Source organism: Cicer arietinum, chromosome 5, assembly GCF_000331145.2.
Source record: "Cicer arietinum cultivar CDC Frontier isolate Library 1 chromosome 5, Cicar.CDCFrontier_v2.0, whole genome shotgun sequence".
Classification (NCBI taxonomy): domain Eukaryota; kingdom Viridiplantae; phylum Streptophyta; class Magnoliopsida; order Fabales; family Fabaceae; genus Cicer; species Cicer arietinum.
This window is the reverse complement of record NC_021164.2, coordinates 57,272,941-57,299,186: the sequence shown is the minus strand read 5'-3', so window position 1 is coordinate 57,299,186 and position 26,246 is coordinate 57,272,941. Positions and strand designations below refer to the sequence as shown.

Below are 26,246 nucleotides of genomic sequence, written 5' to 3'. Positions count from 1 at the left end.
ACATAATTGTTTTGTTTGGTGCATCACATTTGGTAATGCCACCATTGTCCATATAGGCAGATCTACCCCCCATGTTTTGATGAATAATATCATTAGTTGATAAATTTTATGCTGAGTTTTGAAGTTCTTCAAGGATTTGCAGAATAGACATTGTGACTTTCTGCTGTTCCCTGTATCAGAATTGTCTTTTTGCTTGATTGAGCAGTATGTTAAGTGGTTTGTCGTTGCATAATTGTAACCTAGAAAAAAATATATAAGATAAATGATATTCTTTAACAGTTAATTTTCTTCTTCTGCAGAGAGAAACTGTTTCATCTTGGCAAGTTGGTAGAAAAATATTTCAAGACCAAACACTGGTTTTCTCTTGGTCCTTCAGTAGAAATGCCCTCCTAGTTTTTATTGTTGTAAACAACTATGAAGAATGCTACTTCTTATACCTATGTGTTGGAGTTATCAATATATTTTGCATTATATTTTAAAAATTAAGCCCTCTAAGCAATTTAAAATAACGCATTAAATTTATTTCTTTATCCCCTTAAAAAATGAATGAATTGTGGTTTTGGTACTTGTAACACTAGCAAGTTTTAGGAAGTTTACTTGAAAGCTAATCCAATCATACAAGCACATAAACAAAGAAGGCTCTATAAGCAAAGTAAAAACAGAACAAGCCTTGTGGCATGATAAAGATGATATTATAAACAATAGCTTTAGTATATCGAAGCAGCTTAGAGCATCTTCAACAAGGTTACCAAGAACACCAGGATTCAGTAAGGTTTAGTAGACTATACAGTTTTCTGCTCGAACAAGGCCAGACAATTGAAACACTAATCTCAAAAAGGGAAAAGGGGGAAGTTGATTAAACAACTTGCTTTCTATACAATGATGGTGAAAATCGATAAATGATAGCTTAAAATAGCATGTATCCAATAAAGGGCAGGGGCCAAAATTTTACATTACATGTATTAGGCTACAAATTTCAAACATCGTGTATCATTATGCACATTTTGACACCTACTGGAACAAAAACGCACACCACATCTAACACACGTGTAATTCGCAGAGAAACCACATACAGTACAAAAGTGGCGACGGCAAGTTGAGCTTGGAGGTCCAACAGCTGCTTTCCAATATGAGGGAACATGTGGAGGTAATGATTCTAAGTTTGCCTGCATTTGTAAGAGGAAGGTCAATTAAAAAAACAAAACCAAAGCCAAAGCCAAAGTAAGAAAAGAGTAAAATACTGAGTTAAATGTTTTGTATTATTTTGTCAAAGTACCACTCTCATGCAACAAGACATCAATTTTAATGTATCTTTTCACTCACATCATGTAAGAGCTCAAGAAATGTTTTTGGGGCCTTCTTAGCTTCAAGTGCTTTTGCTTGTCTAGTTTTCCTTTTTGTGCCTTTAGACTGTTTTTTCTGCATATACCCTGCAAAAATAAGGAATCCAAGTCAATTTTTATTGTGTCTTTAATTTAAAAGATTTAATTTTTATCTTTCCATAATTTCTATTACAGGTGCATTTGATCACATTTTACAGTATAGATATTTGTGAAAATATTTTAAGAACTAAGATACTCCTTCTGTCCCAAAATAATTGAGTTATTCGATTGTTTCACACATATTAAGAAAAACAGAATACTACTTTTACTAAATTATCATTATCAATGTGTAAATACACAGTAGAATATATTGCATTGGAAATTATGAAAATAGTATTAATTAAAGGGTACAGTTGAAAATTAAAATCAAATAAGTGCTTGGGCAAAAAAAATCCTACCTAATGGAGAGATAGTTGGGGAGGTAACAAAACCCTATACTCTTCATTACAAAACCAATAAGCCTGAAAAGGATGGATTATTTTGTGAAAGAATTTTTGGACCTATCAAAAGTGGGATTTGTGCTTGTGGAAATTATCGAGTAATCGGAGATCAAAAAGTCATTGTCTCATACGTAAAGATCAAGTAGACCATTCCGAAGAATGTCGCCGCATACTTAACTTACTTTTCTTTTATAAAATTAATCTCTTTTCCAAACGCGAACAATAGTTATTGATATAAAGAACAACAACAACAATAATAGTGCTAGTTTCACCTCCTAGTTACAGAGCAAAATTTGAGTTAGCAAACAACAACTTAAAATAAAAAATTAATACAATAAAAAGTGTAATTAATAAAAAACCTAACCTTGATCATCATCATCTAGAGAAGCTTCATCGTCGTCAATATTGGGATCTACAACTTCAAATCCAGCATTATCATTCTCCAAAGCATCCAATCGTGCGAGAGCTGCCTGAGTGCGGTTGTCGGAGCTAGCAAGTGCGGCGACCATTTTGGAGGCAACTTTTCGTGTTCGGCTTGACATTCGGCGGACTGAGTTGGAACCTTCTTCCTCCATTTCTACTTTCTAGGGTTTCGCAAATAGAAAGAAAGAAGTGTGATTATGAAAGTAGATACGGTGACGATAATCGAATCGAAGGAACCTTCAAAACTCACCCAATCTCACTTCACTCAACAACCACCGCCGCTTCCGGTTACGGCGGTTACCTAGAATTAACAGACGATGAATTAATTCGATAGTGCGAAATGGATACGATGAATCAATTCGACACTGCGAAATGGATGCGTTCAAATCCTCTGGTCCTGGTAGTCAGCATCTTTACAAACGTGAATCTTCTGTACGACTTAAAGACTTGCTCATTTCGAAGCGTGTTCATGGTATTGAACTATATTAATATACAAATGATTTAGTTTAATTTTTAAACTTTTTTTTTAGTTCTCAATAGATTTAAAATTGATATATAAATATAAATTATTTGAATAAATTTTAAGTTAAAATTAAATTCGAATAATTTATTTGTGAAAATAATTTTAATAAAAATTAAATATTTTTTGATAAAGTTTTTTAATTTTTTTTAAAATATTTTTTGAAAAAGTTGGATATAAAAATTTCCTCATAAAAAAAATTATTAAGATAAAAAGTTTTGATATTTTTTTAAAATAAAATTCAGAAAAAAAATTTTAAAATTTTTTTGACATAAACTTTTTTGAGAAAATTATTTTAATTTATTTTAAGAAATTCTTTTTTGGGAAAAATAAATACAAAAATTTTCATAATAAAATTTCAAATATTTTTCAAAAAAATAATCAAAGTTTTTTAGAAAAAATTGATTTTGATTTTTTTTTCAAAAATTTAAAAAAAATAACGTTTTTATATTTTTCTTCTAGAAAAATAAATTTCATAAATTTTATAAGAAAAAATATTAATTAAATTAAAAAATTGTTAAACTAATTTTTAAATTAATTTAATTAATTAATTTGTTTAAAATATGTGACACAATTTATAAACTATTTAATTTAATATATCAATATAGTCTAGTTAATTATATATTTTTGCACACTTCACTCACACTTTTCTTGAACGTCAGTGTTTCAATAGTCATACTGATTCAAAAGTGTCATGTTATAGATCTTTTATTAGTTATATAATATTTATTTAGTTAGTCAATTCAATTTTTAGATATATTTTATTTTCTTTAATTTAATTCATAAAATTACTAACAAAAGAGATATTGAAGATTTATTTATAGTTTAGATATATTAATACTATAATGACAAAAACTCACACATCCAAGAACAAAATAACTCTTTACTTTTTTTTTTATTATTTTATTATAATATTACGGGTGTTTTAATTTATTTTTTTCTTAGCCTTTTAGGATCCGTCTTAGCATAAGAGTGATAAGTGATAAGCAAATTAGTTGGATGAAGATGAAATCATCCATATGTTAGGATATAAAGTAATGAATGAGTAGGTAATAGTAAAAGGAGTTATGTAACTCGTTCTAAAATTTTAGTATGTTCATGTTTTTTTTTAACAATATAATTAAATTTTGTTTTTTTAGAAAGGAAAATAAAGATACATTTATTTACATTATAAATAAAATAGAGTAAGAATAAAATGAATTGGTTATATCGATTACCCGATAATAATCCAAAATATTGTTATTGGAGATTGATAAAATAGTTAGTTTTTTATAATTTACTTTAAATAAATTAAAACAATATATATATTTTATTTTGTTGGTTGTGGATAAGTTAGTTTCGTGTTTATTTTGCACTTGGTCACTAAATTGTGGAATACTATTTTGATTCAATTGTTCATTTTTATTTGTATTTGAAGTATTTGTTTCTCATCAAATAACAAATAACTTTGCAATAATACTCTCTCTATTATGTTTCCTTCTATGCCATTTTTTCACAATAGAAAAACAATTAATTAAATCTTAATAATTTTCTTTACTAATTTTAATTAATTTTATTATTATTATTAATTAATAACTAGTACTTTTAATTATTTATTTTGTTTTTATATCAATTAATAACAAAAAAAAAGTTATAAAAAATAAAAATATTTTTTAAATTCAATTAAATTGTCACTTTAATAAGTGCCACATCAACATCAAATAGGTGAGTGTGGTGTGACATGGACAAAAACAAAACAAACATAGTTAACTGAAATTAAGTTAAAGACTAAAACGTTAACTGAAATTAAGTTAAGGAATACGGATGGTATTTAGCCAAAAATTTAATTGTAGTTTTCAACTTCAACTATACTGCATATGCGAGTTTTTCATTGTATAATAATGAGTTTTTGGTCTATTTTCATTTTTATCATGCTCTTCTAACTATATAAATATTATATTTAAGTTGTTTTTTCATTAAATTGTCAAGGCTAAATTACATTCGTGGTCACTTAACTTAATTTCAGGTAACGTTTTAGTCCTTTATCTTCTTTTTTTCCCGACTTAGTCCTTTATTTTAATTTTAAATGACAATTTGATATTTTATGTTTTAAAATTTCAACAACGTTATCCTTTTTTAAACAAAAATTCAAAAAAAAAATCAATCAAAACTCATAAAATTAATTATATTCTTCAATATAATACAAATTTCATCAAATCTGTAACGCAAATCTTCAAATAAACTCATATTTTCATACTTTATTTGATATTATTAGGAATAAATGACTAAATCGAGAAAAAAAAAAAAAGATAAGGGACTAAAACGTTACCTGAAATTAAGTTAATGGACCACGAATGTAATTTAGCCAATTGTCAATTATCACTACTACTCACAAAATATTATTTTGGGGTAAAGCTAATAGATACATATTTTCTCATAATTTATCAATAATAATATCCCTAAAATAATGACTAAAAATTATAATATTTCTTATTAGAGATGACAACTAGTAGAGTCCTATATATAGCATTTGTCTTCTCAACTGATCATTTAATAGAAAAAATACTGAGATGCACTTCTTCACTTTATATGAAGGATTTAAGAGGATATTCAACCATGTGCTATAATTAATTAAATGGAAAAAGTACATCAAAGTTTCGATACACAACCCCACTTTTATTTTGTAGAGTATGACACACAAAAATACACCTTAAACATACTTAAGGAAAATGCAAAAAATAATACATCAATCACAACTCAAAAAAATCAATCAGAGAATAATCACTATATATCATCTAAAAAGCTCACATGAAAAATCATTCATACTTCAACTTAACGATAATCATGCGGTTGGCATCAAACATTTCTCTATTATCTCATCTCTCACGAGTATTGAAGCAAAGAATAACAACACCTTGTTACTCCCAAATCTCAATATAGTATAACAAGAGTTATCATCTTACTTCCAAAATCATTACATGTCATTGTCCACCTTATCATATTTGTTGCACCTTTATGGTCCACTTATAGGTTAAGATCAAGAGGTACATACAACCCTTGTGAAATACTCTGGTAGTAGCTGAACAAACATTCAAAGAGATATTGTCACTCGGGTTAAGACCAAGAGGAACGACCCTCACACAACCTCAATTGCAATCTATGTGTCATATATTTTACGATATCATATTTTTTTTACATTAGTATTTCTCTATCACACATGAATCCATAATTCTTGAAACCTTAATCCCAACTCATTGGACCTTAATATCAATTGTCTCTTTGAGTTGTCTTGGTAGATGTAGTTATTTACACACTTTGCTTAAGTATATTTAAGGATCTTTCAAACCTTTCATAGAAGTTAGGGAGGTGTATTGCAAGGATTTTATTATTGATGAACTATGAGAAAATATGTATCAATGAACTCTACAAGTAATGATTTTTTTTTTTTGGTTGTATTGATAATTAAGATAAAGAAAACAATTTAAATATATAGATAAAAGAGAACATAGAGAAAAAAATTATTTTACTGTGATGAAAAACTTACAAATGTAAAGTTAAAGTTGAACATTTAAATTAAACTTTTTTGGGGAGAATTTATGATTTTAGTTCTTGAAATTTTACAATTTTGTTAATTTTGTTAATTTTTATCCATGTAATTACACTACTGATATAACAACTTAGTGCTATATAATATAAAAATATGATGTAGGATGATACATCATCTTAATTGGACGAGTAAATGGTAAATATTATGAAAGATTAAAATAATAAAATCATAATATAGGTACAAGTTATAAATATTTTTTCAAATAACTAAAACTAAAATTGGTCAAATGTCATAGATCAAAAGAGTAGATAACCTCCGGATTTAACATTTACATTTCAATATTTTTCAATTTATATCATTTAACTTTCCATTTTTTAAAATTTTTTTAGTCACTTTTTAAAAATCTATAACATTAATATTGACATTAAAATTTAGATAGTTTTTTTTTATAAATACAGTAGATGTTATCAAATTGAAACAAATTAGTTAAAATAAAACATAATACAATAAAAACACATCTAAAATAGAAAAAAAATTGATAAACAAATGTGTCACTTATAATAAATACAATATGGATATTTCATAAATAAAATGTGTCTCCTCCTATATAAATACTAATGAAGTCAATATGGATAATAGTTGTCATGACATTTCGAGTCAAATAGGTCTTGGACTGGTTCCATCATCATGTCGCTATTAAAGATGATTAAGGTTGCTCATAAGTGTCCGTAAGTATGCAAATTCGATTATCTAAATAAATTTAATTAGCATTTTAATCCAACCCATTAATGTTCGGATCTAATCTGAATCAATCAATTGAAACTCAATTATGTTCGATTCGAATAATTGATTTAATATATTGAACTCACGAAGCTGCAAATCCAATTCATTGACGTGATATATATATATATATATATATATATATATATATATATATATATATATATATATATATATATATTATTCTTTATTACCCCTAGCCCAATCCAACGTGCTCATAATCGAATTGATTTGGTTCGGGTTTGATTGAAAAATTATAGATTGAGAATTCAATCCAACCTAAATAAATTTGATCAATTCGTGTATCAAATTTGGCAAAAAACGATCAAATTCAACCCATGTATACCCTTAGAGATGATAATAGATTAATTCCAAAAAAGTTTTGCAATATTTGAATTTAGTCCATCAAAACATTTCAAGGTATAAATTTGACATGTAATCCGTTGTATACTTATTTTTTAGGTATGACCATGATCTTGATGAAAACCTCTTATGAGCTAATTTAATATCATATTTCATTTTTACATATTTAAATAAGTAATAAAACATATATTTAAATAGGTTAACGAGTTAATATATCTATGAAATTAAGTTATATTTTGATATTTAACCTGACATTTAAAAAATATGACTTTATATGACATCTTATTTAAATTCTATGTCAAAAACAAAAGAAGGTTAACACGATTAAATTACTAAAAATCGATATTTAACAAAATGATCATAATTTAATGTAATAACTATAATAGTAATAAAAAATATAATTTTATTTATTTAAATAGGTATAAATTTAAAAGACTTTTTATGTGGCCTAATCTTTTTAATTAAATATATTTTTTAGAATTATTTACCTTGTCTATTTTTTTAAAAAAAGCATAGATTAATGAACACCAATGTTGGTTAGATCATATATATATATATATATATATACATATATATATATATATTTAATCTATTCACACATTTAATCATTGTTTGATTGGGTCTCATTGTTGTTTAATCTATTGGCTATAAGAATGTTATTCTTCAATCATAATATTTGATTGCCATAAATCTTATTGCTTTTGTTCTTCCAAGACATCACCCTGATACTCCTTTGATTTCTTGCAACCATTTTTTGATTTATAAATTATTTTAAGTACTATTTTACAATTTAAAAAATATATTTATTAATTTAACTAATGCTTTAATGTGAAGAATCACTCTCCCTACTTAGTTTTTAATAAAAAAAATCTAGCAATAAATACATGTATATTGTATGAAAGTCCATTTGTAAACTGTTTTGAACCCTGGTCAGTACTATACACTCCAATCCCAATCCAAAGCCCAGTTGAGTATCACTTCATTTCTTCTGACTTTTAGGTTTTCTCGTTTCTCTCTCTCTCTTCAACTTCTCAGCTTCAACACTCGAACTTCATTCGCGTGTTTCCGACGAAGAAAAACCAAGAACGTAATCTCTCTCTCTCTCCAATGGCATCAAAGTTCGGCTTAGCCGGCGGTATTCCAGAGCGAAAGGTTCGTCCAATATGGGACGCCATTGATTCTCGACAGTTCAAGAACGCTCTCAAACACGTCACCACGTTACTCGCTAAGTACCCTAATTCACCCTACGTTCTCGTAAGATCATTTCCTTAATCCTTTATTAACTTACACAGTGATTTCGAAATTGAACTAACTTGTTTTGGTTTTAATTAGGCTCTCAAAGCTCTCGTTCTAGAAAGAATGGGGAAACCTGAAGAAGCTTTCTCAATTTCCCTCAATGCTAAGGATAATCTCTTTGTTAATGATGCTCTCTCGATCGATGATCTCACGCTTAGTACATTGCAGATTGTGTTTCAGCGTATCGACCGCTGTAAGCATCGTTTTTCTTTCTTTAACTTTTTAGGATTTAATTTATATATCCTATCGCCTAATTTATTTTTCAAAGTCAATCAATCATAACCGCAGGCGTTTGAATTTAAGTATAACTGTTTCTATTGTCGTATGTATGCATGATTGTGATCAGTTGATAGTATAAATTTTATTCAAAATTGTTTCAGGGACACACTCTTTTGGTACACTCCCGACACCTGCTTAATGGCAAATGATTAATTTAGATTACGTTCAAATTCGTGGTTATTCAAATAGTTGAATTAATTACGGTTTTTGCTGTGATTTGAATTAACCATGTATTCAACTGAACTAAATATAATTTTTGCACGTGATTAACACTGTGTCGCACAAGTGTACAATGAGTGGGTGTCCATGTATCATTACTGATTTTTATTACAGGACAACATATAAAAGTGATACTTTTTTTGTTATGTTTTCTTTTTATTTTGTTGTGCTGTGTGCATTGGTTGTTGATTAAATGTGTTGTTTATTTGTTTGATTAGTGGATTTGGCTACTGAATGTTATGAACACGCCTGTGGTAAATTTCCTAATAAAATGGAACTGATGATGGGATTATTTAACTGCTATGTTCGGGAGTACTCATTTGTGAAGCAACAACAGGTTTGTTGAATGCTTCTCTCTGGGCGTTTTTGTTTAATTTATGTTGTTTTATATCTTTACCCCTTTTCTGTTTTCGGATTTGCAGACAGCTATCAAAATGTACAAGCTTGCTGGAGAAGAAAAATACCTTCTTTGGGCAGTTTGTAGCATCCAATTACAGGTTCTCCCCACTTGTTTTCCCCCTTTATCTTATGCAGTGTATGTTTTGGTATGCTATGCCAGCTTGAGAGGGAATGGATATGAATTGAAAGTGAAATGTCATCATATGGTGGATAGATGGATAGAAAGTAGAGTATATTTAGATCAGCATGGACACTGCTTAGAATTTGTAATGTGTTGATGTTTACTGTTTTTGCTGGTCTATGATTTATTGAAGTTTCAACCTGTTAATTTTTGAATCATTATTTTGGCTCTCGATTATCTTTTCCTCTTTTTTTTTTGGTCAAACTTGTAATTGTAAGGTTAAATCAAATATTTATTTATAAATGCTAATTTATGACATGCTTAAGATTAAGATATGATATAATGATATTATTTTTTCTGCCTAGGATATTGTTGCACAAAGAAAATGCAACTCAATTAAAATTAAGTTTGCAGAGTATAAAATTTCTAATTAATGCTAGATATATTTAAAGCAACAGATTTGAAAGAAAATAATCTTAGTTGTAAGAAGATATTTTATATGCAGTATGAATGGATCTCGATGCCTGTATGTCACCGGAGCCAAGATCAAAGTTTCTGATGATCTCAAGAAGTTTTGATCCAATTCATATGTAATCTGTACAAGTATATATAGATGCAAGACTGTATGCCGTATAAGTATATATGAGTTGTATTGACTGGATAAGAAAGAACATTTGACTGAAGGTGTATGAAGCTGTAACCATCTGTCATCCGTTGTTAAATTTAAATCGGTTGCGGTAATATGGTCTTGGGTTGGGCTAATCGTGGTTGATGCTAACATGATAACTTTTCTGAACCAAACTCCTGAATGCCACTTTGTTATTGTAGTACAGTAGCATTCTGCTATTTACCTGTAACTTGGTTTTGATGTTTAAAAGTTACTGGACCTTATGCATCTAGGTTCCTTGTGATGCTTTCAACAATAGTTCATTGATGCGACATTGTTTCTTTTTTATTTTCCAGATATATTAAACTATTCATGTTGGTGGGCTTGATTTAATTCTATCTAAAACATTTATATTGACTTATTTTATGTGAACTGAACTCCTGATAGGTACTTTGTGGCAATGGAGGAGATAAGCTTTTAGTTTTAGCTGAAGGCTTACTTAAAAAACATGCTGCTGCACATAGCCTACATGAGCCCGAAGGTGATCTTCTGATTTCAGTATTATCATCATCAATATGATTTTGATTAAAAAGAAGTTCATTAAAACTAAAGGAGAAGATACAAACAATAGAGCTAAACAATAGTGATACAAACAATGAAGCAACGCTACCCAGTCCCTATATACATGGGTGAGGGAACTCTAACAAAACAACTAGATTTACGTCTTTACATCAAGTAGAAGCCAAACATCTAACATGCCCAAAAGAAGCGTATCACTCAGAGCTAGGGATGAGAATAGGCCAAGTCAATCGACAGATGCCACATATAAATAATATTTTTATACTACTATAATTATTATATTAAATTTTGATCTTTTTGTTATGTATTCAACTTTTCGTAATTTATTCATATTAAACTCATTTACTTTTTGACATATTTAAATGTATTATTATAAAATATAATTTAAGTATAATGTATGTAAAGTCATATTCTTCAAAATGTGATGTTAAATATCAAAATAGAATTTAATTTCATTGACATATTAACTTGTTAATCTATTTAAAGATATGTTTGATAACTTATTCAAAAATGGTAAAGTGAAATAGGCATTTAAGTAGGCTAACAAGCCATACCAGACTTCTATCAAGGCCAAACTCAAGCCTAAAAAGTACGTCTATAATAGGTCAGACTCAGGCATTGAATTTTTTGACAGGTCAGACCCAGGCCTAACAAAGCCTTGCTCGGGCCAACCTATTCCCTCCCCTACTCAGAGCTCTCTATAAAGATACGAGAATAAAAGTAGATGCATAACTGGCTCTAAGTTTGCAGCAAATATGAGGGAAAACTGCCTTGTGTGGCCTACAAACTTGCATATATCATTGGTATTATTAAGTATTAACTCAATCATGGGCAACTGTCCAAATAAAGGAGACTTAATCTTAGACGGAGTTTTGGCTTCCAAATTGTTTTAATAAAATCGAAGAAGGACTGAACTAGATATTGGTAGAAGGATCTACACAAATAACACCCTAGAAGGCTCAAGAGACCAAATCCTTTTATCTAGAGGGTAACATAACTAAGTCAAGAAGATATAAGATGCCAAGAAAAATTCCAACTCAAAATATTCTATTTCATTTAGTTACAAAATTGAAAAATTCTAAGGAAGAGTGGAATCTTGAACACTTCAAATTGTAGATTGGAAATTGTTTAAGGAAGAAAAGGGAAATGTTGCAAAGCCAAGATTATAAGTGGAACTTTCACCAACATGGTATGGCATTGTTAGTAGATAACTGGGCCCTTAAGCATGTAGTCGTTAGTTTGATCCCTGACAGGTGCGTATGGAAGACCATCTGTTGGAGAGGCCATCCTTTTAATGGATCTCCTTAGGTTGATGGATTAGTCTTCCACTTTCGGGTGGGAGATGCCTTGGGCAACAAAAAAAAGACGAACTTCCTACTCAACAATTCTTTCTTTTCTGTTATTGGCAAGCATAAAACTCTGTTTTATGGCATTAAACAAATATATGCGCATGTGCTCTAAATTTCTAAAATTGGTTGCAGCTGTTATGGTTTACATTTCCATATTGGAACAACAAGCTAAGTTTGGGGATGCTCTGGAAATTCTATCTGGGAAATTGGGATCACTAATGATGATTGAAGTTGATAAGCTACGAATGCAGGTAATCTCAATAGCTTTCTTCCTGTCATGTAACGTCAGTTTAACTTATGAGTTCTGCTTGCTATTTATTATGAATATAACTTTAAAGGCCATCCGATTTTATGAAGGGGCTATTGTTATTTGGGAGGATGTTTTTCCATGGTTCAATATGGTGGAAATCATGATTAAATAAATCTTTATGCTACAAAGTTAGTGAAAAATGTTCCAGTTCATGCAGTATCATATATCTTGTAAGGATATAATATTTGAAATGCACATCAAGATATTAAGTTAAAACTTGTACAAAAGTGCACTGTTTTTGAATTTTGATCTATTTAAAGTACTTATTTTTCAAGCAGTGTTGCTCAGTGGTTTCTTAATCAAAGAGACATATGACGCACATATTGGTGATGTTACTCAGCTAAATATACAAAACTAAGAATGCTTTTAGAATTAGTGGTATTGTTTTGTTGTCCATTGAACACTTAACCTTAAAAGGAGTTTTAAATTTGCAAAGTGTTTTAAAAATTAATTGAATCAAACATAAGGAAGGTTTAACTTGTTTCGCAATTGGATTGTTTTCATGAATTCTCTCTGTTGCTCTTCAGAGCTCAAACATTGTTTTTGAAGGTTTTTCCTTGTTTGACCTGTAGAGGGTTTGAGACCTGGATTTTGTGTGTGTGTGTGTATTACCCTATCATATCTACTTATGAGTCTTATACTTCTGGTTCACCCTTATATCTTTTCTTTCACTCTCAGTGTTCTTTTATAAAATCTGAAAAGAAAAGAAATACGGAGCATTATTTTCATGTATATTGTTTGACTTTTCTCATTAACCTCTATACTTTGACTTTAAGTTGACAGGGGAGACTCCTGGCTCAGGCAGGTGACTACACTGCTGCTGCTGATATCTTTCAGAAAATTCTAGAGTTATGGTATGCCTTGGATGCTGACTTCTTGTTTAGACAGACATCTCAAAATCTTAGTTGGTTAACTGGTAGTAGTTGTTAAATGATATTACCTCCATCCTCTATATAAGATCCCATTGACTAAATCACGGGAATTAAGTAAGCAGTAGTATCAAATATATTACATATGTTAAGAATTGATATTGTTTTTACAAGTTTATCCTCGAAGTGAGATAATTAATTAATGTTTCTATTATAGTATTATTTTTGATTGCAGAAAAAAGATGTAAATTAATTAGGGGTATGCTGGTAAAAAATAGCTAATGCAATTAAAAATTCAAAGAGGATCTAATAAAGGGACGGAGTTAGTAATGGCAGGCTTTTCTACTAGGTGAGGTCAGCTATATTGATGAAGTAATGCCGTGATGTTCTATCATAAATCATCATATTAAAATAAAAAACTGAATGGATTTGACCTATTTCTAGGCCTTCATCTACCCAATCTCTAGATTATCCTTCATTTGATTTACTTTCCTTACTGTGACTTCTATAGGTCTTTCCCACACATGCCGAAATAACTTAAGTTGGACTTCTATATCTTTTTCACAATAGTGGCTACCCTATCTTTTTCTCTGATGCATTTATTCCTAATCTTACCTCGTTTCGTGTTGCTACTTATTCATCATAACTTTTCCATTTTTATAATTTTCATTATACTAATTCCTACCTTTCATGAATAATACTCATTGCCCAACTTTTTCTCCCATTGATGTTCGTTCTTCTTTTGGCAGTCCAGATGATTGGGATTGTTTTCTTCATTACCTAGGCTGTTTGCTGGAAGATGGCAGCATTTGGTCTGACGAGGCTGTTAATGATCCTGTTCACCCCCCAAAATTTATCAGTTGCAAAGTATCACACTTAACCGATGAACAGGTGAATATTTTTAGTCTTTGGGGGTGTTTATTTATGACGGTAATTTATTAGTCATAGAAGGGGCATTTACTATTTTCCTGGAGCTTGATTCATGTATAATTGTAAACTACTATGTGAGTGCAGTTTGACAGTCGGATATCAATTGCGTCAGCTTTTATACGGAAGTTACAAACAGACGCTTTTGATAATTCTATAAGATGTCCATACTTAGCAATAATAGAAATCGAAAGAAGAAAGCATTTACGTGGGAAGGGAAATGATGACAACTTAATGGATGGAATTGTACAATACTTTTGCAGGTACCTTATAGCATAGAACATATCATTCTTATAATTTCTTAGTTTTTTGTTTAAATGTTATTCACGTAGGTGTAGTGCTTTGTGAGGAGGCTTGAATGAAATTTTAGACGAGTTGACTAATCCCAATGAGGAAAAACATCCGAGGGCTCCCAGATCTAGTGATCCTGGTGCTGAAGTCTGTTGGTCCTTGTGCACACTATTTACTCGAGATCTTTCTTTAGTTTATTTAATAATTGCATAGAGTGAAAAACTATTTTTAGTATATTAAATAACATTATTATCTATTATGCTGTTTACAGAGATATTTGAATTTTGTGGCAGTTTTCTAGTAGATTTTAACATATTTGTAGCTCTAGGTTGGGCTGCCATGGAATCATTTTTTAGAACAATTGATTCCATACATATTTAAAGTGTCTTTGTAAATGTGAAACTTGATTAATTAAAAACTCTTTGTTTTCAGGTTTGGTCACTTGGCTTGCTTTACTTCCAATGTTGAGATGTTTTTTGAAGTCTTCACTACTGATAAGAAGGCAGAGCTTTTGGAGAAGTTAATGACAAGCAATAATAGATTATCAACTCCGCCTACCAAGACACTTGGGTTGTCTATAAGCCTTTTCAAAATTAAACAACAACTACTTCTAGGGGACATGTTTAAGTCTTCTGCAAGCGGTGGGTCTCATACTGTGTGTTGCATATGAAAACTTAATTCACTATTTACTCCTAGAATTTCCAATGTTCTGTCTTGTTTGAAATATAAAACCTGCCTGAATGCTCACCTTATAGATAAAACTTTTAGGAAAGTCATTGCCATGGTCTTAGATACTCTACACCACAATATTTCTCCACTTTGACTATATTTGTTTTGTTTCTAATACCAAAATGGTCACTTTTAAAATATTTCTGGTTGTTTTATTCTAATTAATCTTTTCTTTTATTTTTTTGCCCCCTTGGGAGAGGTTAGAAACAAGTTGCTCCTGTTTTCAGCCTGTGGCTTGTAGGTCACAGCCTGAGCTTCCATGTTGAGTATTAATGTAGCTTCCATATTAATGTCCCAGATGTTGAGGTCTCCTGTGTTCAGATGTTTGAAATGTATTGCAAAAACCTTTCTCTTTCAAAAGATTTTGATCCTCAGGAGAGCATGCATGGCGAGGAGCTGCTTTCAATCACATGTAATATTTTGGTTCAGGTATGCCGTATTTCATTTCTTATTGATTTTGGTATCAAAGATTTTCAAGAATTATTTTGAAGATATTCTAGTCTTGTTCTATAGTCTTATTTTTTTTCTCCTTCACAAAATTGAAATAGCGGTTGGCTCAAAAACTGCCACTGCAATCCATCATGGCACCACCATCGCCACTTTTTAACATTACTTGTGTGCGTTGCACAGTTGCAGACTAACACAAGTATTGATCACGGTGAACTGGAGAAGAGAACCCACTGTTTCCTGGTTGCAGACTCCACCATTATTTTTTCCCTCCCTGTGTTTAAAAAGACCTTAAAATACAAATTAACCAGTCGTGGGTTGTGAACCCGACCCATTTTTTTGATCTAGCCCATGTTCTTATGTTTAAAAAGGTGACTTTGTTGGAGTATATTGGAATATTTCTGTTGACTCTGTTTCCTAAAAAATGTTCATAATGGATGCTTCTTGGTTGATAGTTGTTTTAATGACGATAAAAATTAAATAATTGAGTCTTTTATCTCTCCCATAAGTATTTTTCTCCAAAAAAAGACATAACTAAATGGGTTATAGAGTTTAAAACTGGTAATTTGCTTGTTTATCAAGTAAACAAGTAAATTTAAAACCAAAGAATTTACATTACTTTAAAATTAAATTCTTCATTTAGCTTTGGAATTGTGTTTCTTTTGTCCCATGTTTGCAACATGGCCAAACATTGTTGTGTTTTAGAACTGTATTACAGTTAATTTTTGTCATTCCAAATATTTAGACATTCTTCTGACCGCTGTTAAGTGATAACAACTTGTTATGCTACTGGTGTAGTTATTCTGGCGTACCAAAAATGTTGGCTATTTGGTAGAGGCGATCATGGTTTTGGAGTTTGGCTTGTCAATACGAAGGTCAGGGATAATAATGTTGTATAATACCTTGAAATTTCCCATGAAAATGCATTAAGCAGTAGAAGCATTTCATTTGACTTGCATAGGTCCTTGGCTATCATGTAGTACATCTGGCCAATGTTTTTTGTGCCTTAACATCATATATGTAATGTAGTATTGTAGAGTCCGGCTCCTCTAAAGTGAGCAACTTATCTAAGAGTGTAAAGTGAGTATTATCATTGATTAGCAAATCAAAGGTGAATATTATAGGTAAATCATATTTGAATCTGATTTTTTTGAAATAACAGCCTTTGATTTTGGTTGAAGTTGTGGGATTTTAGAGAAAAGGAGAAGAGAAAATAATAAGGGTTTTAATATTATTGATAATAAATTTATGCTAACTTGATTACAAAAGACTCAATACTGATCTCTATTTATAGAGAAATCTAGACTCAATTTTAAATCAGAAATAAATCATAATAATAATAATAAGATATTATGATTATAAATTGATCCTAGTAAATAACTCAAGATACTCTAATATAATATAATAGATATTATAAGATTTTTTTAATATTCTAACACTCTCCCTCAAGTTAAAGCTTACTAAGCTTTAGCTTGCTACAAGAAAACAATGTTTTGCTCCACAAAATAATAAAAAAGATGGAAAGGCAACTCATGAATGCATGTGAAGTCGGAGAGAATTGCTATAAATATAGCCTAGCCAGATAGCCTGATTGATCATCAGCCTGAAAGAAATTCATGACAAACAATTGAACAAAGCAAGCTCCATTCTTCTAAAAAACTGCATTTGGAAGTTTCAAACCAATGATAATGGAGACTCAAAATATTAAAACTTTAATTTGCTTCAAGGAAAGAGAGGCATGCTTCAGGTAGAGAAAGACAAGGCCAATACGTCTGTAACAAAGATGGGGCCAATGTATCTAGGACAAATTGCCAAGATAAAGTGAGTCATGAAAATAAAAGACACCGTCAATATAACTATCAAAGGAGGAAGAAGTCATCACTAATATGATTCATATGTGGGAAAAGGGACACCACCACAATGATCGTCGGTGGGAATACAAGTCACTATAAGAACTAAATTGCATGACAAACACCAAAGAAGAAGCAGCGCGACTCTAACGAAATGAAGCCATGATCGATCAACAGAGTGAAAAAGCGCGTCCAAAACAGGAGAGATAACGATTGTTTAAACAAAGACACATATTTGCATTGATCAAAAGTCAAACTGAGAAAGGTCGTGTGTAAACGATTGTCTAACCGAGGTAAGACAAACCGAGAATTACGTCGTAAACTATTGTTGAACCAGATACCTTTGACCTCCTCTACAAGTGGACTTATCAGTTGCATTGACCATATAGCCTTTAGGTGGTATGACAACATCATATTATTTTTGGAAGTGATCCTGAGATGAATCAGCAACTGATGCCAAAGCAGTTAAAGCTTCCTATTGCATCATTTGTTTACCATTCTGAAGAAGTACAAGCAGTTTGCTAACTATTCCATCCAAGTATGGTGTTAAAATATCATGTGTGCAATTATCGCTTAAGTTGAGCAAAGCTGAAGCAGCATGAGTCTCTACACGAGGATTCTGAAAATATCCATCGCAGCAGCTAGGGATGGCAACACCGCCTGGTGATATTGAACTTGCAAATATGGACCCAAATCAGTAGACAGTTGCCCAATTGCATTATAGCTGCCCACCTTCATGAGGATGCTGATCAGGAAATGAATTCAATACCATGGCCGCCACTTGCTCCAAATTCTTTATCATGACCTTTCAGCATCCTTCAGCTATTTGAGCAAGTGCAATCAATGCAGCAAGATGTTTTTGCCACTCAGGTGCAGCCAAATATGAAAGTAATTGTTCAGAAGCAATAGGAACAATCATGTTTCCTCCCAAAGATATAGATAACCTATCCAAACTGTTGAAATTGTGGGATTTTAGAGAAAAGGAGGAGAGAAATAATAAGGGTTTGAATATTATTGATAATAGTTTAATGCTAACTTGATTACAATTGACTGAATACTAATCTCTATTTATAGAGAAACATAGACTCAATCTTAAATAAGGAATAAATCATAATAATAATGAGAGATATTCTAAGATTATCTATGATTATAAGTTGATCATAGAAAATAACTCAAGATACTCTAATATAATATAAAAGATATTATAAGATATTTTTTAATATTCTAACACTCCCCCTCAAGCTAAAGCTTATGAATCTTTAGCTTGCTACAAGAAAACAATGTTTTGCTCCACAAAATAATTAAAAAGATGGAGAGGCAACTCAGGGATGCATGTGAAGTCGGAGAGAATTGCTATAAATATAGCCTAGCCAGATAGTCTGATTGATCATCAGCCTGAGACTCTCCCTCAAGTTAAAGCTTACTAAGCTTTAGCTTGCTACAAGAAAACAATGTTTTGCTCCACAAAATAATAAAAAAGATGGAAAGGCAACTCATGAATGCATGTGAAGTCGGAGAGAATTGCTATAAATATAGCCTAGCCAGATAGCCTGATTGATCATCAGCCTGAAAGAAATTCATGACAAACAATTGAACAAAGCAAGCTCCATTCTTCTAAAAAACTGCATTTGGAAGTTTCAAACCAATGATAATGGAGACTCAAAATATTAAAACTTTAATTTGCTTCAAGGAAAGAGAGGCATGCTTCAGGTAGAGAAAGACAAGGCCAATACGTCTGTAACAAAGATGGGGCCAATGTATCTAGGACAAATTGCCAAGATAAAGTGAGTCATGAAAATAAAAGACACCGTCAATATAACTATCAAAGGAGGAAGAAGTCATCACTAATATGATTCATATGTGGGAAAAGGGACACCACCACAATGATCGTCGGTGGGAATACAAGTCACTATAAGAACTAAATTGCATGACAAACACCAAAGAAGAAGCAGCGCGACTCTAACGAAATGAAGCCATGATCGATCAACAGAGTGAAAAAGCGCGTCCAAAACAGGAGAGATAACGATTGTTTAAACAAAGACACATATTTGCATTGATCAAAAGTCAAACTGAGAAAGGTCGTGTGTAAACGATTGTCTAACCGAGGTAAGACAAACCGAGAATTACGTCGTAAACTATTGTTGAACCAGATACCTTTGACCTCCTCTACAAGTGGACTTATCAGTTGCATTGACCATATAGCCTTTAGGTGGTATGACAACATCATATTATTTTTGGAAGTGATCCTGAGATGAATCAGCAACTGATGCCAAAGCAGTTAAAGCTTCCTATTGCATCATTTGTTTACCATTCTGAAGAAGTACAAGCAGTTTGCTAACTATTCCATCCAAGTATGGTGTTAAAATATCATGTGTGCAATTATCGCTTAAGTTGAGCAAAGCTGAAGCAGCATGAGTCTCTACACGAGGATTCTGAAAATATCCATCGCAGCAGCTAGGGATGGCAACACCGCCTGGTGATATTGAACTTGCAAATATGGACCCAAATCAGTAGACAGTTGCCCAATTGCATTATAGCTGCCCACCTTCATGAGGATGCTGATCAGGAAATGAATTCAATACCATGGCCGCCACTTGCTCCAAATTCTTTATCATGACCTTTCAGCATCCTTCAGCTATTTGAGCAAGTGCAATCAATGCAGCAAGATGTTTTTGCCACTCAGGTGCAGCCAAATATGAAAGTAATTGTTCAGAAGCAATAGGAACAATCATGTTTCCTCCCAAAGATATAGATAACCTATCCAAACTGTTGAAATTGTGGGATTTTAGAGAAAAGGAGGAGAGAAATAATAAGGGTTTGAATATTATTGATAATAGTTTAATGCTAACTTGATTACAATTGACTGAATACTAATCTCTATTTATAGAGAAACATAGACTCAATCTTAAATAAGGAATAAATCATAATAATAATGAGAGATATTCTAAGATTATCTATGATTATAAGTTGATCATAGAAAATAACTCAAGATACTCTAATATAATATAAAAGATATTATAAGATATTTTTTAATATTCTAACACTCCCCCTCAAGCTAAAGCTTATGAATCTTTAGCTTGCTACAAGAAAACAATGTTTTGCTCCACAAAATAATTAAAAAGATGGAGAGGCAACTCAGGGATGCATGTGAAGTCGGAGAGAATTGCTATAAATATAGCCTAGCCAGATAGTCTGATTGATCATCAGCCTGAGAAAAATTCATGGCAGACAATTGAACAAAGCAAGCTCCGTTCTTCTAAAAAATTGCATTTGGAAGCTTCAAACCAATAATAATGGAGACTCAAAATATTTAAACTTGAATATGCTTCAAGGAGAGAGAGGCGTGCTTCAAGGAGAGAAAGGCAAGGCCAGTGCATCTGGAACAAATTGCCAAGGTAAAGTAAGTCATGAAAATAAAAGGCACCGTTAGAATAACTACTAACGAAAAAAGTCATCACTAATATAATTCATATGTGGAAAAAGGGACACCACCGAAATGATCGTCGGTGGGAATAAAAGCTACTTTTATAATATATTAGTAAGAACTAAATTGCATGACAAACACCGAAGAAGAAGCAGCGCAACTCTAATGAAATAAAGTCATGATCAATCAACGTAATAAGAAAATGCGTCCAAAACAGGAGAGATAACGGCTGTTTGAACAATGACACGTATTTTCGCTGATCAAAATTGGAGAGTAAGGGCAGATCTGGAACCATCAAAGAGAGAATAATCGTGCACCAAGAAGAATCCCATCAACCAATAATATTAGAGACACAAAATGCTTAAACTTGAATTTGCTTCAAGGAGAGAGAGACATGCTTCAGGGAGAGAAAGGCAAGGCCAATACATCTGGGACAAAGATAGGGCCAGTATATCTGGGACAAATTGCCAAACTGTATGCATGTGGCTCGAAAGAAAAAACATAAAACAGATCTGAAACCAGGAAGGAAAATTCAATCTAGACGATTGAAACATTATGCCGGAAGGCAGACATACGCGTCTGAGCTCGAGGCTGTTGGTGGCGGCGCGTGAGATGAACACGGCGGATCTTGAAGGCACATGAGCATGCGTGGAGCAACTTTTGACCTAAAAGAATTCTAAGTTGTGTAGATTGGGAGATTCTGCACACCATGGAAGTGGTTGTGTCGAAAAACTTTTCCAGCAGCAGACGGCGGCGGCAGATCTACTTGCATGAGAGATTAGCAGTGCGTGTGACGAGCTTTTGGGAATGACCTGATCTGGAGAAGCAACGTTGTTCGCCGGAAATAGTGGCAGCGGCGACAGTAGCGAACTGAACGGAAAACGAGTGAAACATGTCTTGGAAAAGAGAAACTATGATTATATTTCCTAACTGTAAGAACTCGGCAGCAGAATAGAGGGGGATAGTTCAAGGAGGATCGAAATAGGCTCTGATACCATGTTGAAATTGTGGGATTTTAGAGAAAAGGAGGAGAGAAATAATAAGAGTTTGAATATTATTGATAATAGTTTAATGCTAACTTGATTACAAATGACTGAATACTAATCTCTATTTATAGAGAAACATAGACTCAATCCTAAATAAGGAATAAATCATAATAATAATGAGAGATATTCTAAGATTCTCTATGATTATAAGTTGATCATAGAAAATAACTCAAGATACTCTAATATAATATAAAAGATATTTTTTAATATTCTAACACAAACATTCCTGTCCAACACTATAATGCTAGTTTCACCAGCATCTTCATCCTCAGTCTCTGCAGTGTGCCAAGCTGGATCATCCTCAGTATCCAAAAGCATTTTCATAAGAATCGCAAACAACCTGCTAGTAAACTGCGACATCTTCCTCATCATACCAGGAGCACACTCCCTCGCTTTAGCGAGAGTTCTCACAAACTGCTCAAAGGGTTGTTTTTTCGCAACAACCTTCAACGCCCCAGCCTCAATTAGTTTAAAGTGATCATCATTCAATCCCGAGTCACCACAAAAAGTATCATAATAGAATCCCCCTCCTCTTGTAGTACACGGCCCAATGCAAATCTTGCATCGATACTCCGTCTCATGTGACTATCCAAGAATGTGAATACTAGAATGCCAAAAAGTGTCACGTCCTTCATCATCATCGAACCTAAAGATTTGAAGTTGAGAATCGTCTTCAAGAGGACAAGTCATATCCCAAAGAACACAATTAACCTTAGCAATAAGAGCATTATTGGCCAAATTCTTTGAGATTTCACGAGCAACGTCCAAATGAGTAGTTTGCCATTTCTTTCATTCCTTCACGTTTCCATTAGGAAGCATTACCTTAATCAGATATGGAGATGGGGAAAGCAGGCGAATCTGCTCCTCCTTCTGAATCGATTCGAAGATACGAATGCGCTTAGGGATTGAGGCGGCTAGGTAGCATTCATCCTTTGCGTGAACAACTATGGCGGCAGCGGCGGTGGATGAATACAAATAGAAACGAGCAGCGGCGACCGAGGAAGATGAATAGAAACGCTTAGTGATGTTTTGAAGCAGCGAAGTCGAAGGTTGTCGTTTGCCGGAAAAGTCGCCATAAATAGTGACGGCGACAGTAACAAACTGAATGGAAACGAGTGAAACTAGTGTCATTTGAGAAAAAAAATATCACGTTGGAAAAGAAAAACTATAATTATATTCCCTACGGTTGGGAACTTAGAAGCGGAACAACGGCAAAATTGTTCAAGGAGGATCGAAATAGGCTATGATACCATGTTGAAGGTGTGGGATTTTAGAGAAAAGGAGAAGAGAAAATAATAAGGGTTTGAATATTATTGATAATAGTTTTATGCTAACTTGATTATAAAAGACTCAATAGTAATCTCTATTTATAGAGAAACATAGATTCAATCCTAAATCAGGAATAAATCATAATAATAATAATGAGAGATATTCTAAGATATCTCTATGATTATAAATTGATCCTAGGAAATAACTCAAGATACTCTAATATAATATAATAAATATTATAAGATATTTTCTAATATTTTTTAATGGATTACGACTGCTCTATTTATTTTAGTTCTTTCATTAGAAGGATTTGAGTTTATTACAATGAAGTTAGTTAACAATTACAATATGACGACTTTTGACTTGAAAACTTATGCATGATGCAAAATATCCTTTACTACTGCAGATTGTTTGACTTTCTTGGCCTTGTTTACATAACCATAGAGGAGGTTAAACCATGCAAAGCTTTTGTATTTTCTTAAGTTATTACCCCATATCTCTCCTTGTTTTTGTACTTCATTCAATAAATACTTATTTTCTGAGTCAAATGATTTTTTTCAATTTTAGTCATTCGGCTGTCACAATGCCAAAAAAGTATCTATTCTTGACATAGTGTAGTGTATAATATCTTTTACAGGTGAGTTGTGTGTGTTCTTGTTTTGATTGCTCTCAATGCATTAGATGATTTGATTGAACGCGGCATATCTTAAGCTCTAGGTAGTCAATAGCGCCGGTTTGCGGCGGGATCGCGCCGGAGCGGCGCAGTGAAGGACATGGCCGCGGTGGCGCAGTGCGGCGTGGGGAAAGAAGAGATCGCAGCGATCTGGGCCGGGTCGCGTTCCGGGTTGTGGGTTCTCAAACCCTAGAAAACAATTTTTTTTTAAATTCTTTTTTTTTCCTTGAAAAACCAATTTTATCCTTAAATTTTTAAAATGTTTTAAGGGTAATTTTGATATTGTCCTTCAAATTTTAGAGTTAGTTGTCTCCTTCCTCTGCCGTTTCGTCTTCTCACTGCCGTTTTGTCGTCCATTTTGTCTCCTCTGCGTTCGTCCTTCCTTGTTCGTTCCTCTGCGTTCGTTCCTCTTCGCCTGTTCGTCTTCCTCACTTGTTTGTTCCTCTGCGCCGTTCCTCTTTGTCATGGGTTCTCTTCCTTTTATTTCTTTCTCTGTTCTGTTTTTACTTCTTTCTCTGTTTTGTTCCTATGTTCCCTTCCTGGTTTTACTCCTTTTTTTTTAATTTAATTTTCTTTTCTTTTTACTTCTTTCTCTTTCTCTATTTCTTTAATTTTTTTGTTACTTCTTTTTTGCTGTTTTTATTTTATTTTATTTTTCTAACTTTAGTTCTTTCTTCTGTTTCATTTTTTTAATTTATTTTTTTGTTACTTCTTTTTTTCTTGTTTTTTTCTTTCTGTTTTTATTTTAATTTAATATTTTTATCTTTTGTTACTTAGTTAATTCTTTCTATTTCTTTTATTTAATTTATTTTTGTTACTTCTTTTTATTTTTTCTCTGTTTTATTTTTTAATTTATGAATGTTTATGAGTTTGAGATATTGTTTTATTATGCATGTTTATATAGTATTATTCATATAATTTGTTCAAAAAATCCCGGTATCCCGCGACACGCTGCTATTTGGGATTGACTACCTAGCTTAAGCTAAATGCTTATGATTCTCTTATATAGGAGCATTTTTTTTTACTTTGAAATAAACTGATGCACCTTTCTTGTCTTTTGCAGATATGTACCACAGTACAAGATATTGCTATTGCACTTGTATTGTCACTTTGGTGCTCTTTCAGTGGCACATGAATGGTAAGGTGGTTCAGTTCATTATTTTTTACGTCATAAAAAGTTTCCACAATGTTTGTGTTTGTGCTTTTAAATAATTTGTTACCACTATTCTATGTAAATCATATTTTTCTTCTCTTCAGGTATAAGTCTTTGGATATCAAGAATATCTTGATGGAAAGTATGTTACACCACATTTTGCCTCAGATGCTGTCCTCTCCACTATGGGCTGAGTTAAACAGTCTGCTAAAGGACTACCTGAAGTTTATGGATGACCACTTCAGAGAATCTGCAGATTTAACATATCTTGCATATCATCATAAAAATTACTCAAAAGTAATACACGAATCTTTATTATTATTAGAAACTATCCTTTTGAACTAGATTATATTCATGGAGCATATGGATGCATAGATCTGCATTTGCAAGCCTATTTTCTTTTAAAGAATTCTTCGTGCATAATGTGCTAGATTATCAATGAACATCTAAGGAGATTATCAGTCGTCTGCACCACCTGCCTCCCAAAAGAACATAATTTTGTGGTCAAATCCTCCACAACATTTGACTAGGTCTGAAGTCTTTTCATAATTGATGCAAGGCTAAAATTCAACGGGGTTCCTTTTGTTCCTTAATGTGTCGATCTCGGCTGAACCTTGTTAGAAATGAAATGGATATTTGGCCATATTTTGTTGTATTCTTAGTGGACTTCCCTACTTGAAACATGATAAGTGCTCATCTGTCCAGTTGGTACGTTTGGTTGAGATGCTGCTGCTTACTTAACATAAAAATATATACACTTGGAATGGCAGAGTATATAGCTTGTACTGTATGGTTTATGTTTCTATATAGTCTCTGTATAGTATGTAAACCATATTTAAACAAATGAACTCATAGCATAGGTTAGGTACAGTTACACATGTAACACACAAGTTAGTCAGTTCGAGTTGCAGTTATCCAACAGCAAGTGAGTTAAAGCTTGTAACCACTATCTATGATATATACATTAGTTCCCTA

At 32.1% G+C, this 26,246-nt stretch overlaps 2 protein-coding genes across 2 annotated transcripts in view; one reads left to right on the top strand and one right to left on the bottom strand.

Annotated features, from left to right (window-relative positions):
* Positions 1-670: 670 nt before the first annotated feature.
* Positions 671-2,719, bottom strand: LOC101491360 (SWR1 complex subunit 6-like). The gene is made up of 4 exons (XM_004500267.4): positions 2,496-2,719; positions 2,187-2,406; positions 1,324-1,430; positions 671-1,166 (listed from the first exon to the last, which is right to left on the bottom strand). Exons 2-4 carry the CDS (start codon positions 2,395-2,397, stop codon positions 963-965), a joined length of 522 nt encoding a protein of 173 aa, XP_004500324.1. The 5' UTR covers positions 2,398-2,406; positions 2,496-2,719; the 3' UTR covers positions 671-962.
* A 5,628-nt stretch (positions 2,720-8,347) lies between these two features.
* The window catches only part of LOC101490821 (N-terminal acetyltransferase B complex auxiliary subunit NAA25), a 21,504-nt gene continuing 3,605 nt past the window's right edge, over positions 8,348-26,246 (top strand). Inside the window, exons 1-14 of the mRNA XM_004500265.4 lie at positions 8,348-8,688; positions 8,767-8,923; positions 9,447-9,565; positions 9,651-9,725; positions 10,803-10,896; positions 12,416-12,534; positions 13,377-13,447; positions 14,212-14,353; positions 14,477-14,652; positions 15,113-15,321; positions 15,708-15,838; positions 16,655-16,731; positions 25,182-25,256; positions 25,376-25,568. Coding sequence (XP_004500322.1) covers positions 8,542-8,688; positions 8,767-8,923; positions 9,447-9,565; positions 9,651-9,725; positions 10,803-10,896; positions 12,416-12,534; positions 13,377-13,447; positions 14,212-14,353; positions 14,477-14,652; positions 15,113-15,321; positions 15,708-15,838; positions 16,655-16,731; positions 25,182-25,256; positions 25,376-25,568 — 1,785 coding nt within the window. The 5' untranslated portion in view covers positions 8,348-8,541. The remainder of the gene's footprint in view (positions 8,689-8,766; positions 8,924-9,446; positions 9,566-9,650; positions 9,726-10,802; positions 10,897-12,415; positions 12,535-13,376; positions 13,448-14,211; positions 14,354-14,476; positions 14,653-15,112; positions 15,322-15,707; positions 15,839-16,654; positions 16,732-25,181; positions 25,257-25,375; positions 25,569-26,246) is intronic.

Coding starts and splice junctions, on each gene's coding strand:
- LOC101491360 (XM_004500267.4), bottom strand. CDS start 2,397: ATGGAGGAAGAAGGTTCCAACTCAGTCCGCCGAATGTCAAGCCGAACA. Junction 1,431..2,186: donor TCTAGATGATGATGATCAAG/GTTAGGTTTTTT, acceptor TTATTTTTGCAG/GGTATATGCAGAAAAAACAG. Junction 1,167..1,323: donor TTCTTGAGCTCTTACATGAT/GTGAGTGAAAAG, acceptor TTACAAATGCAG/GCAAACTTAGAATCATTACC.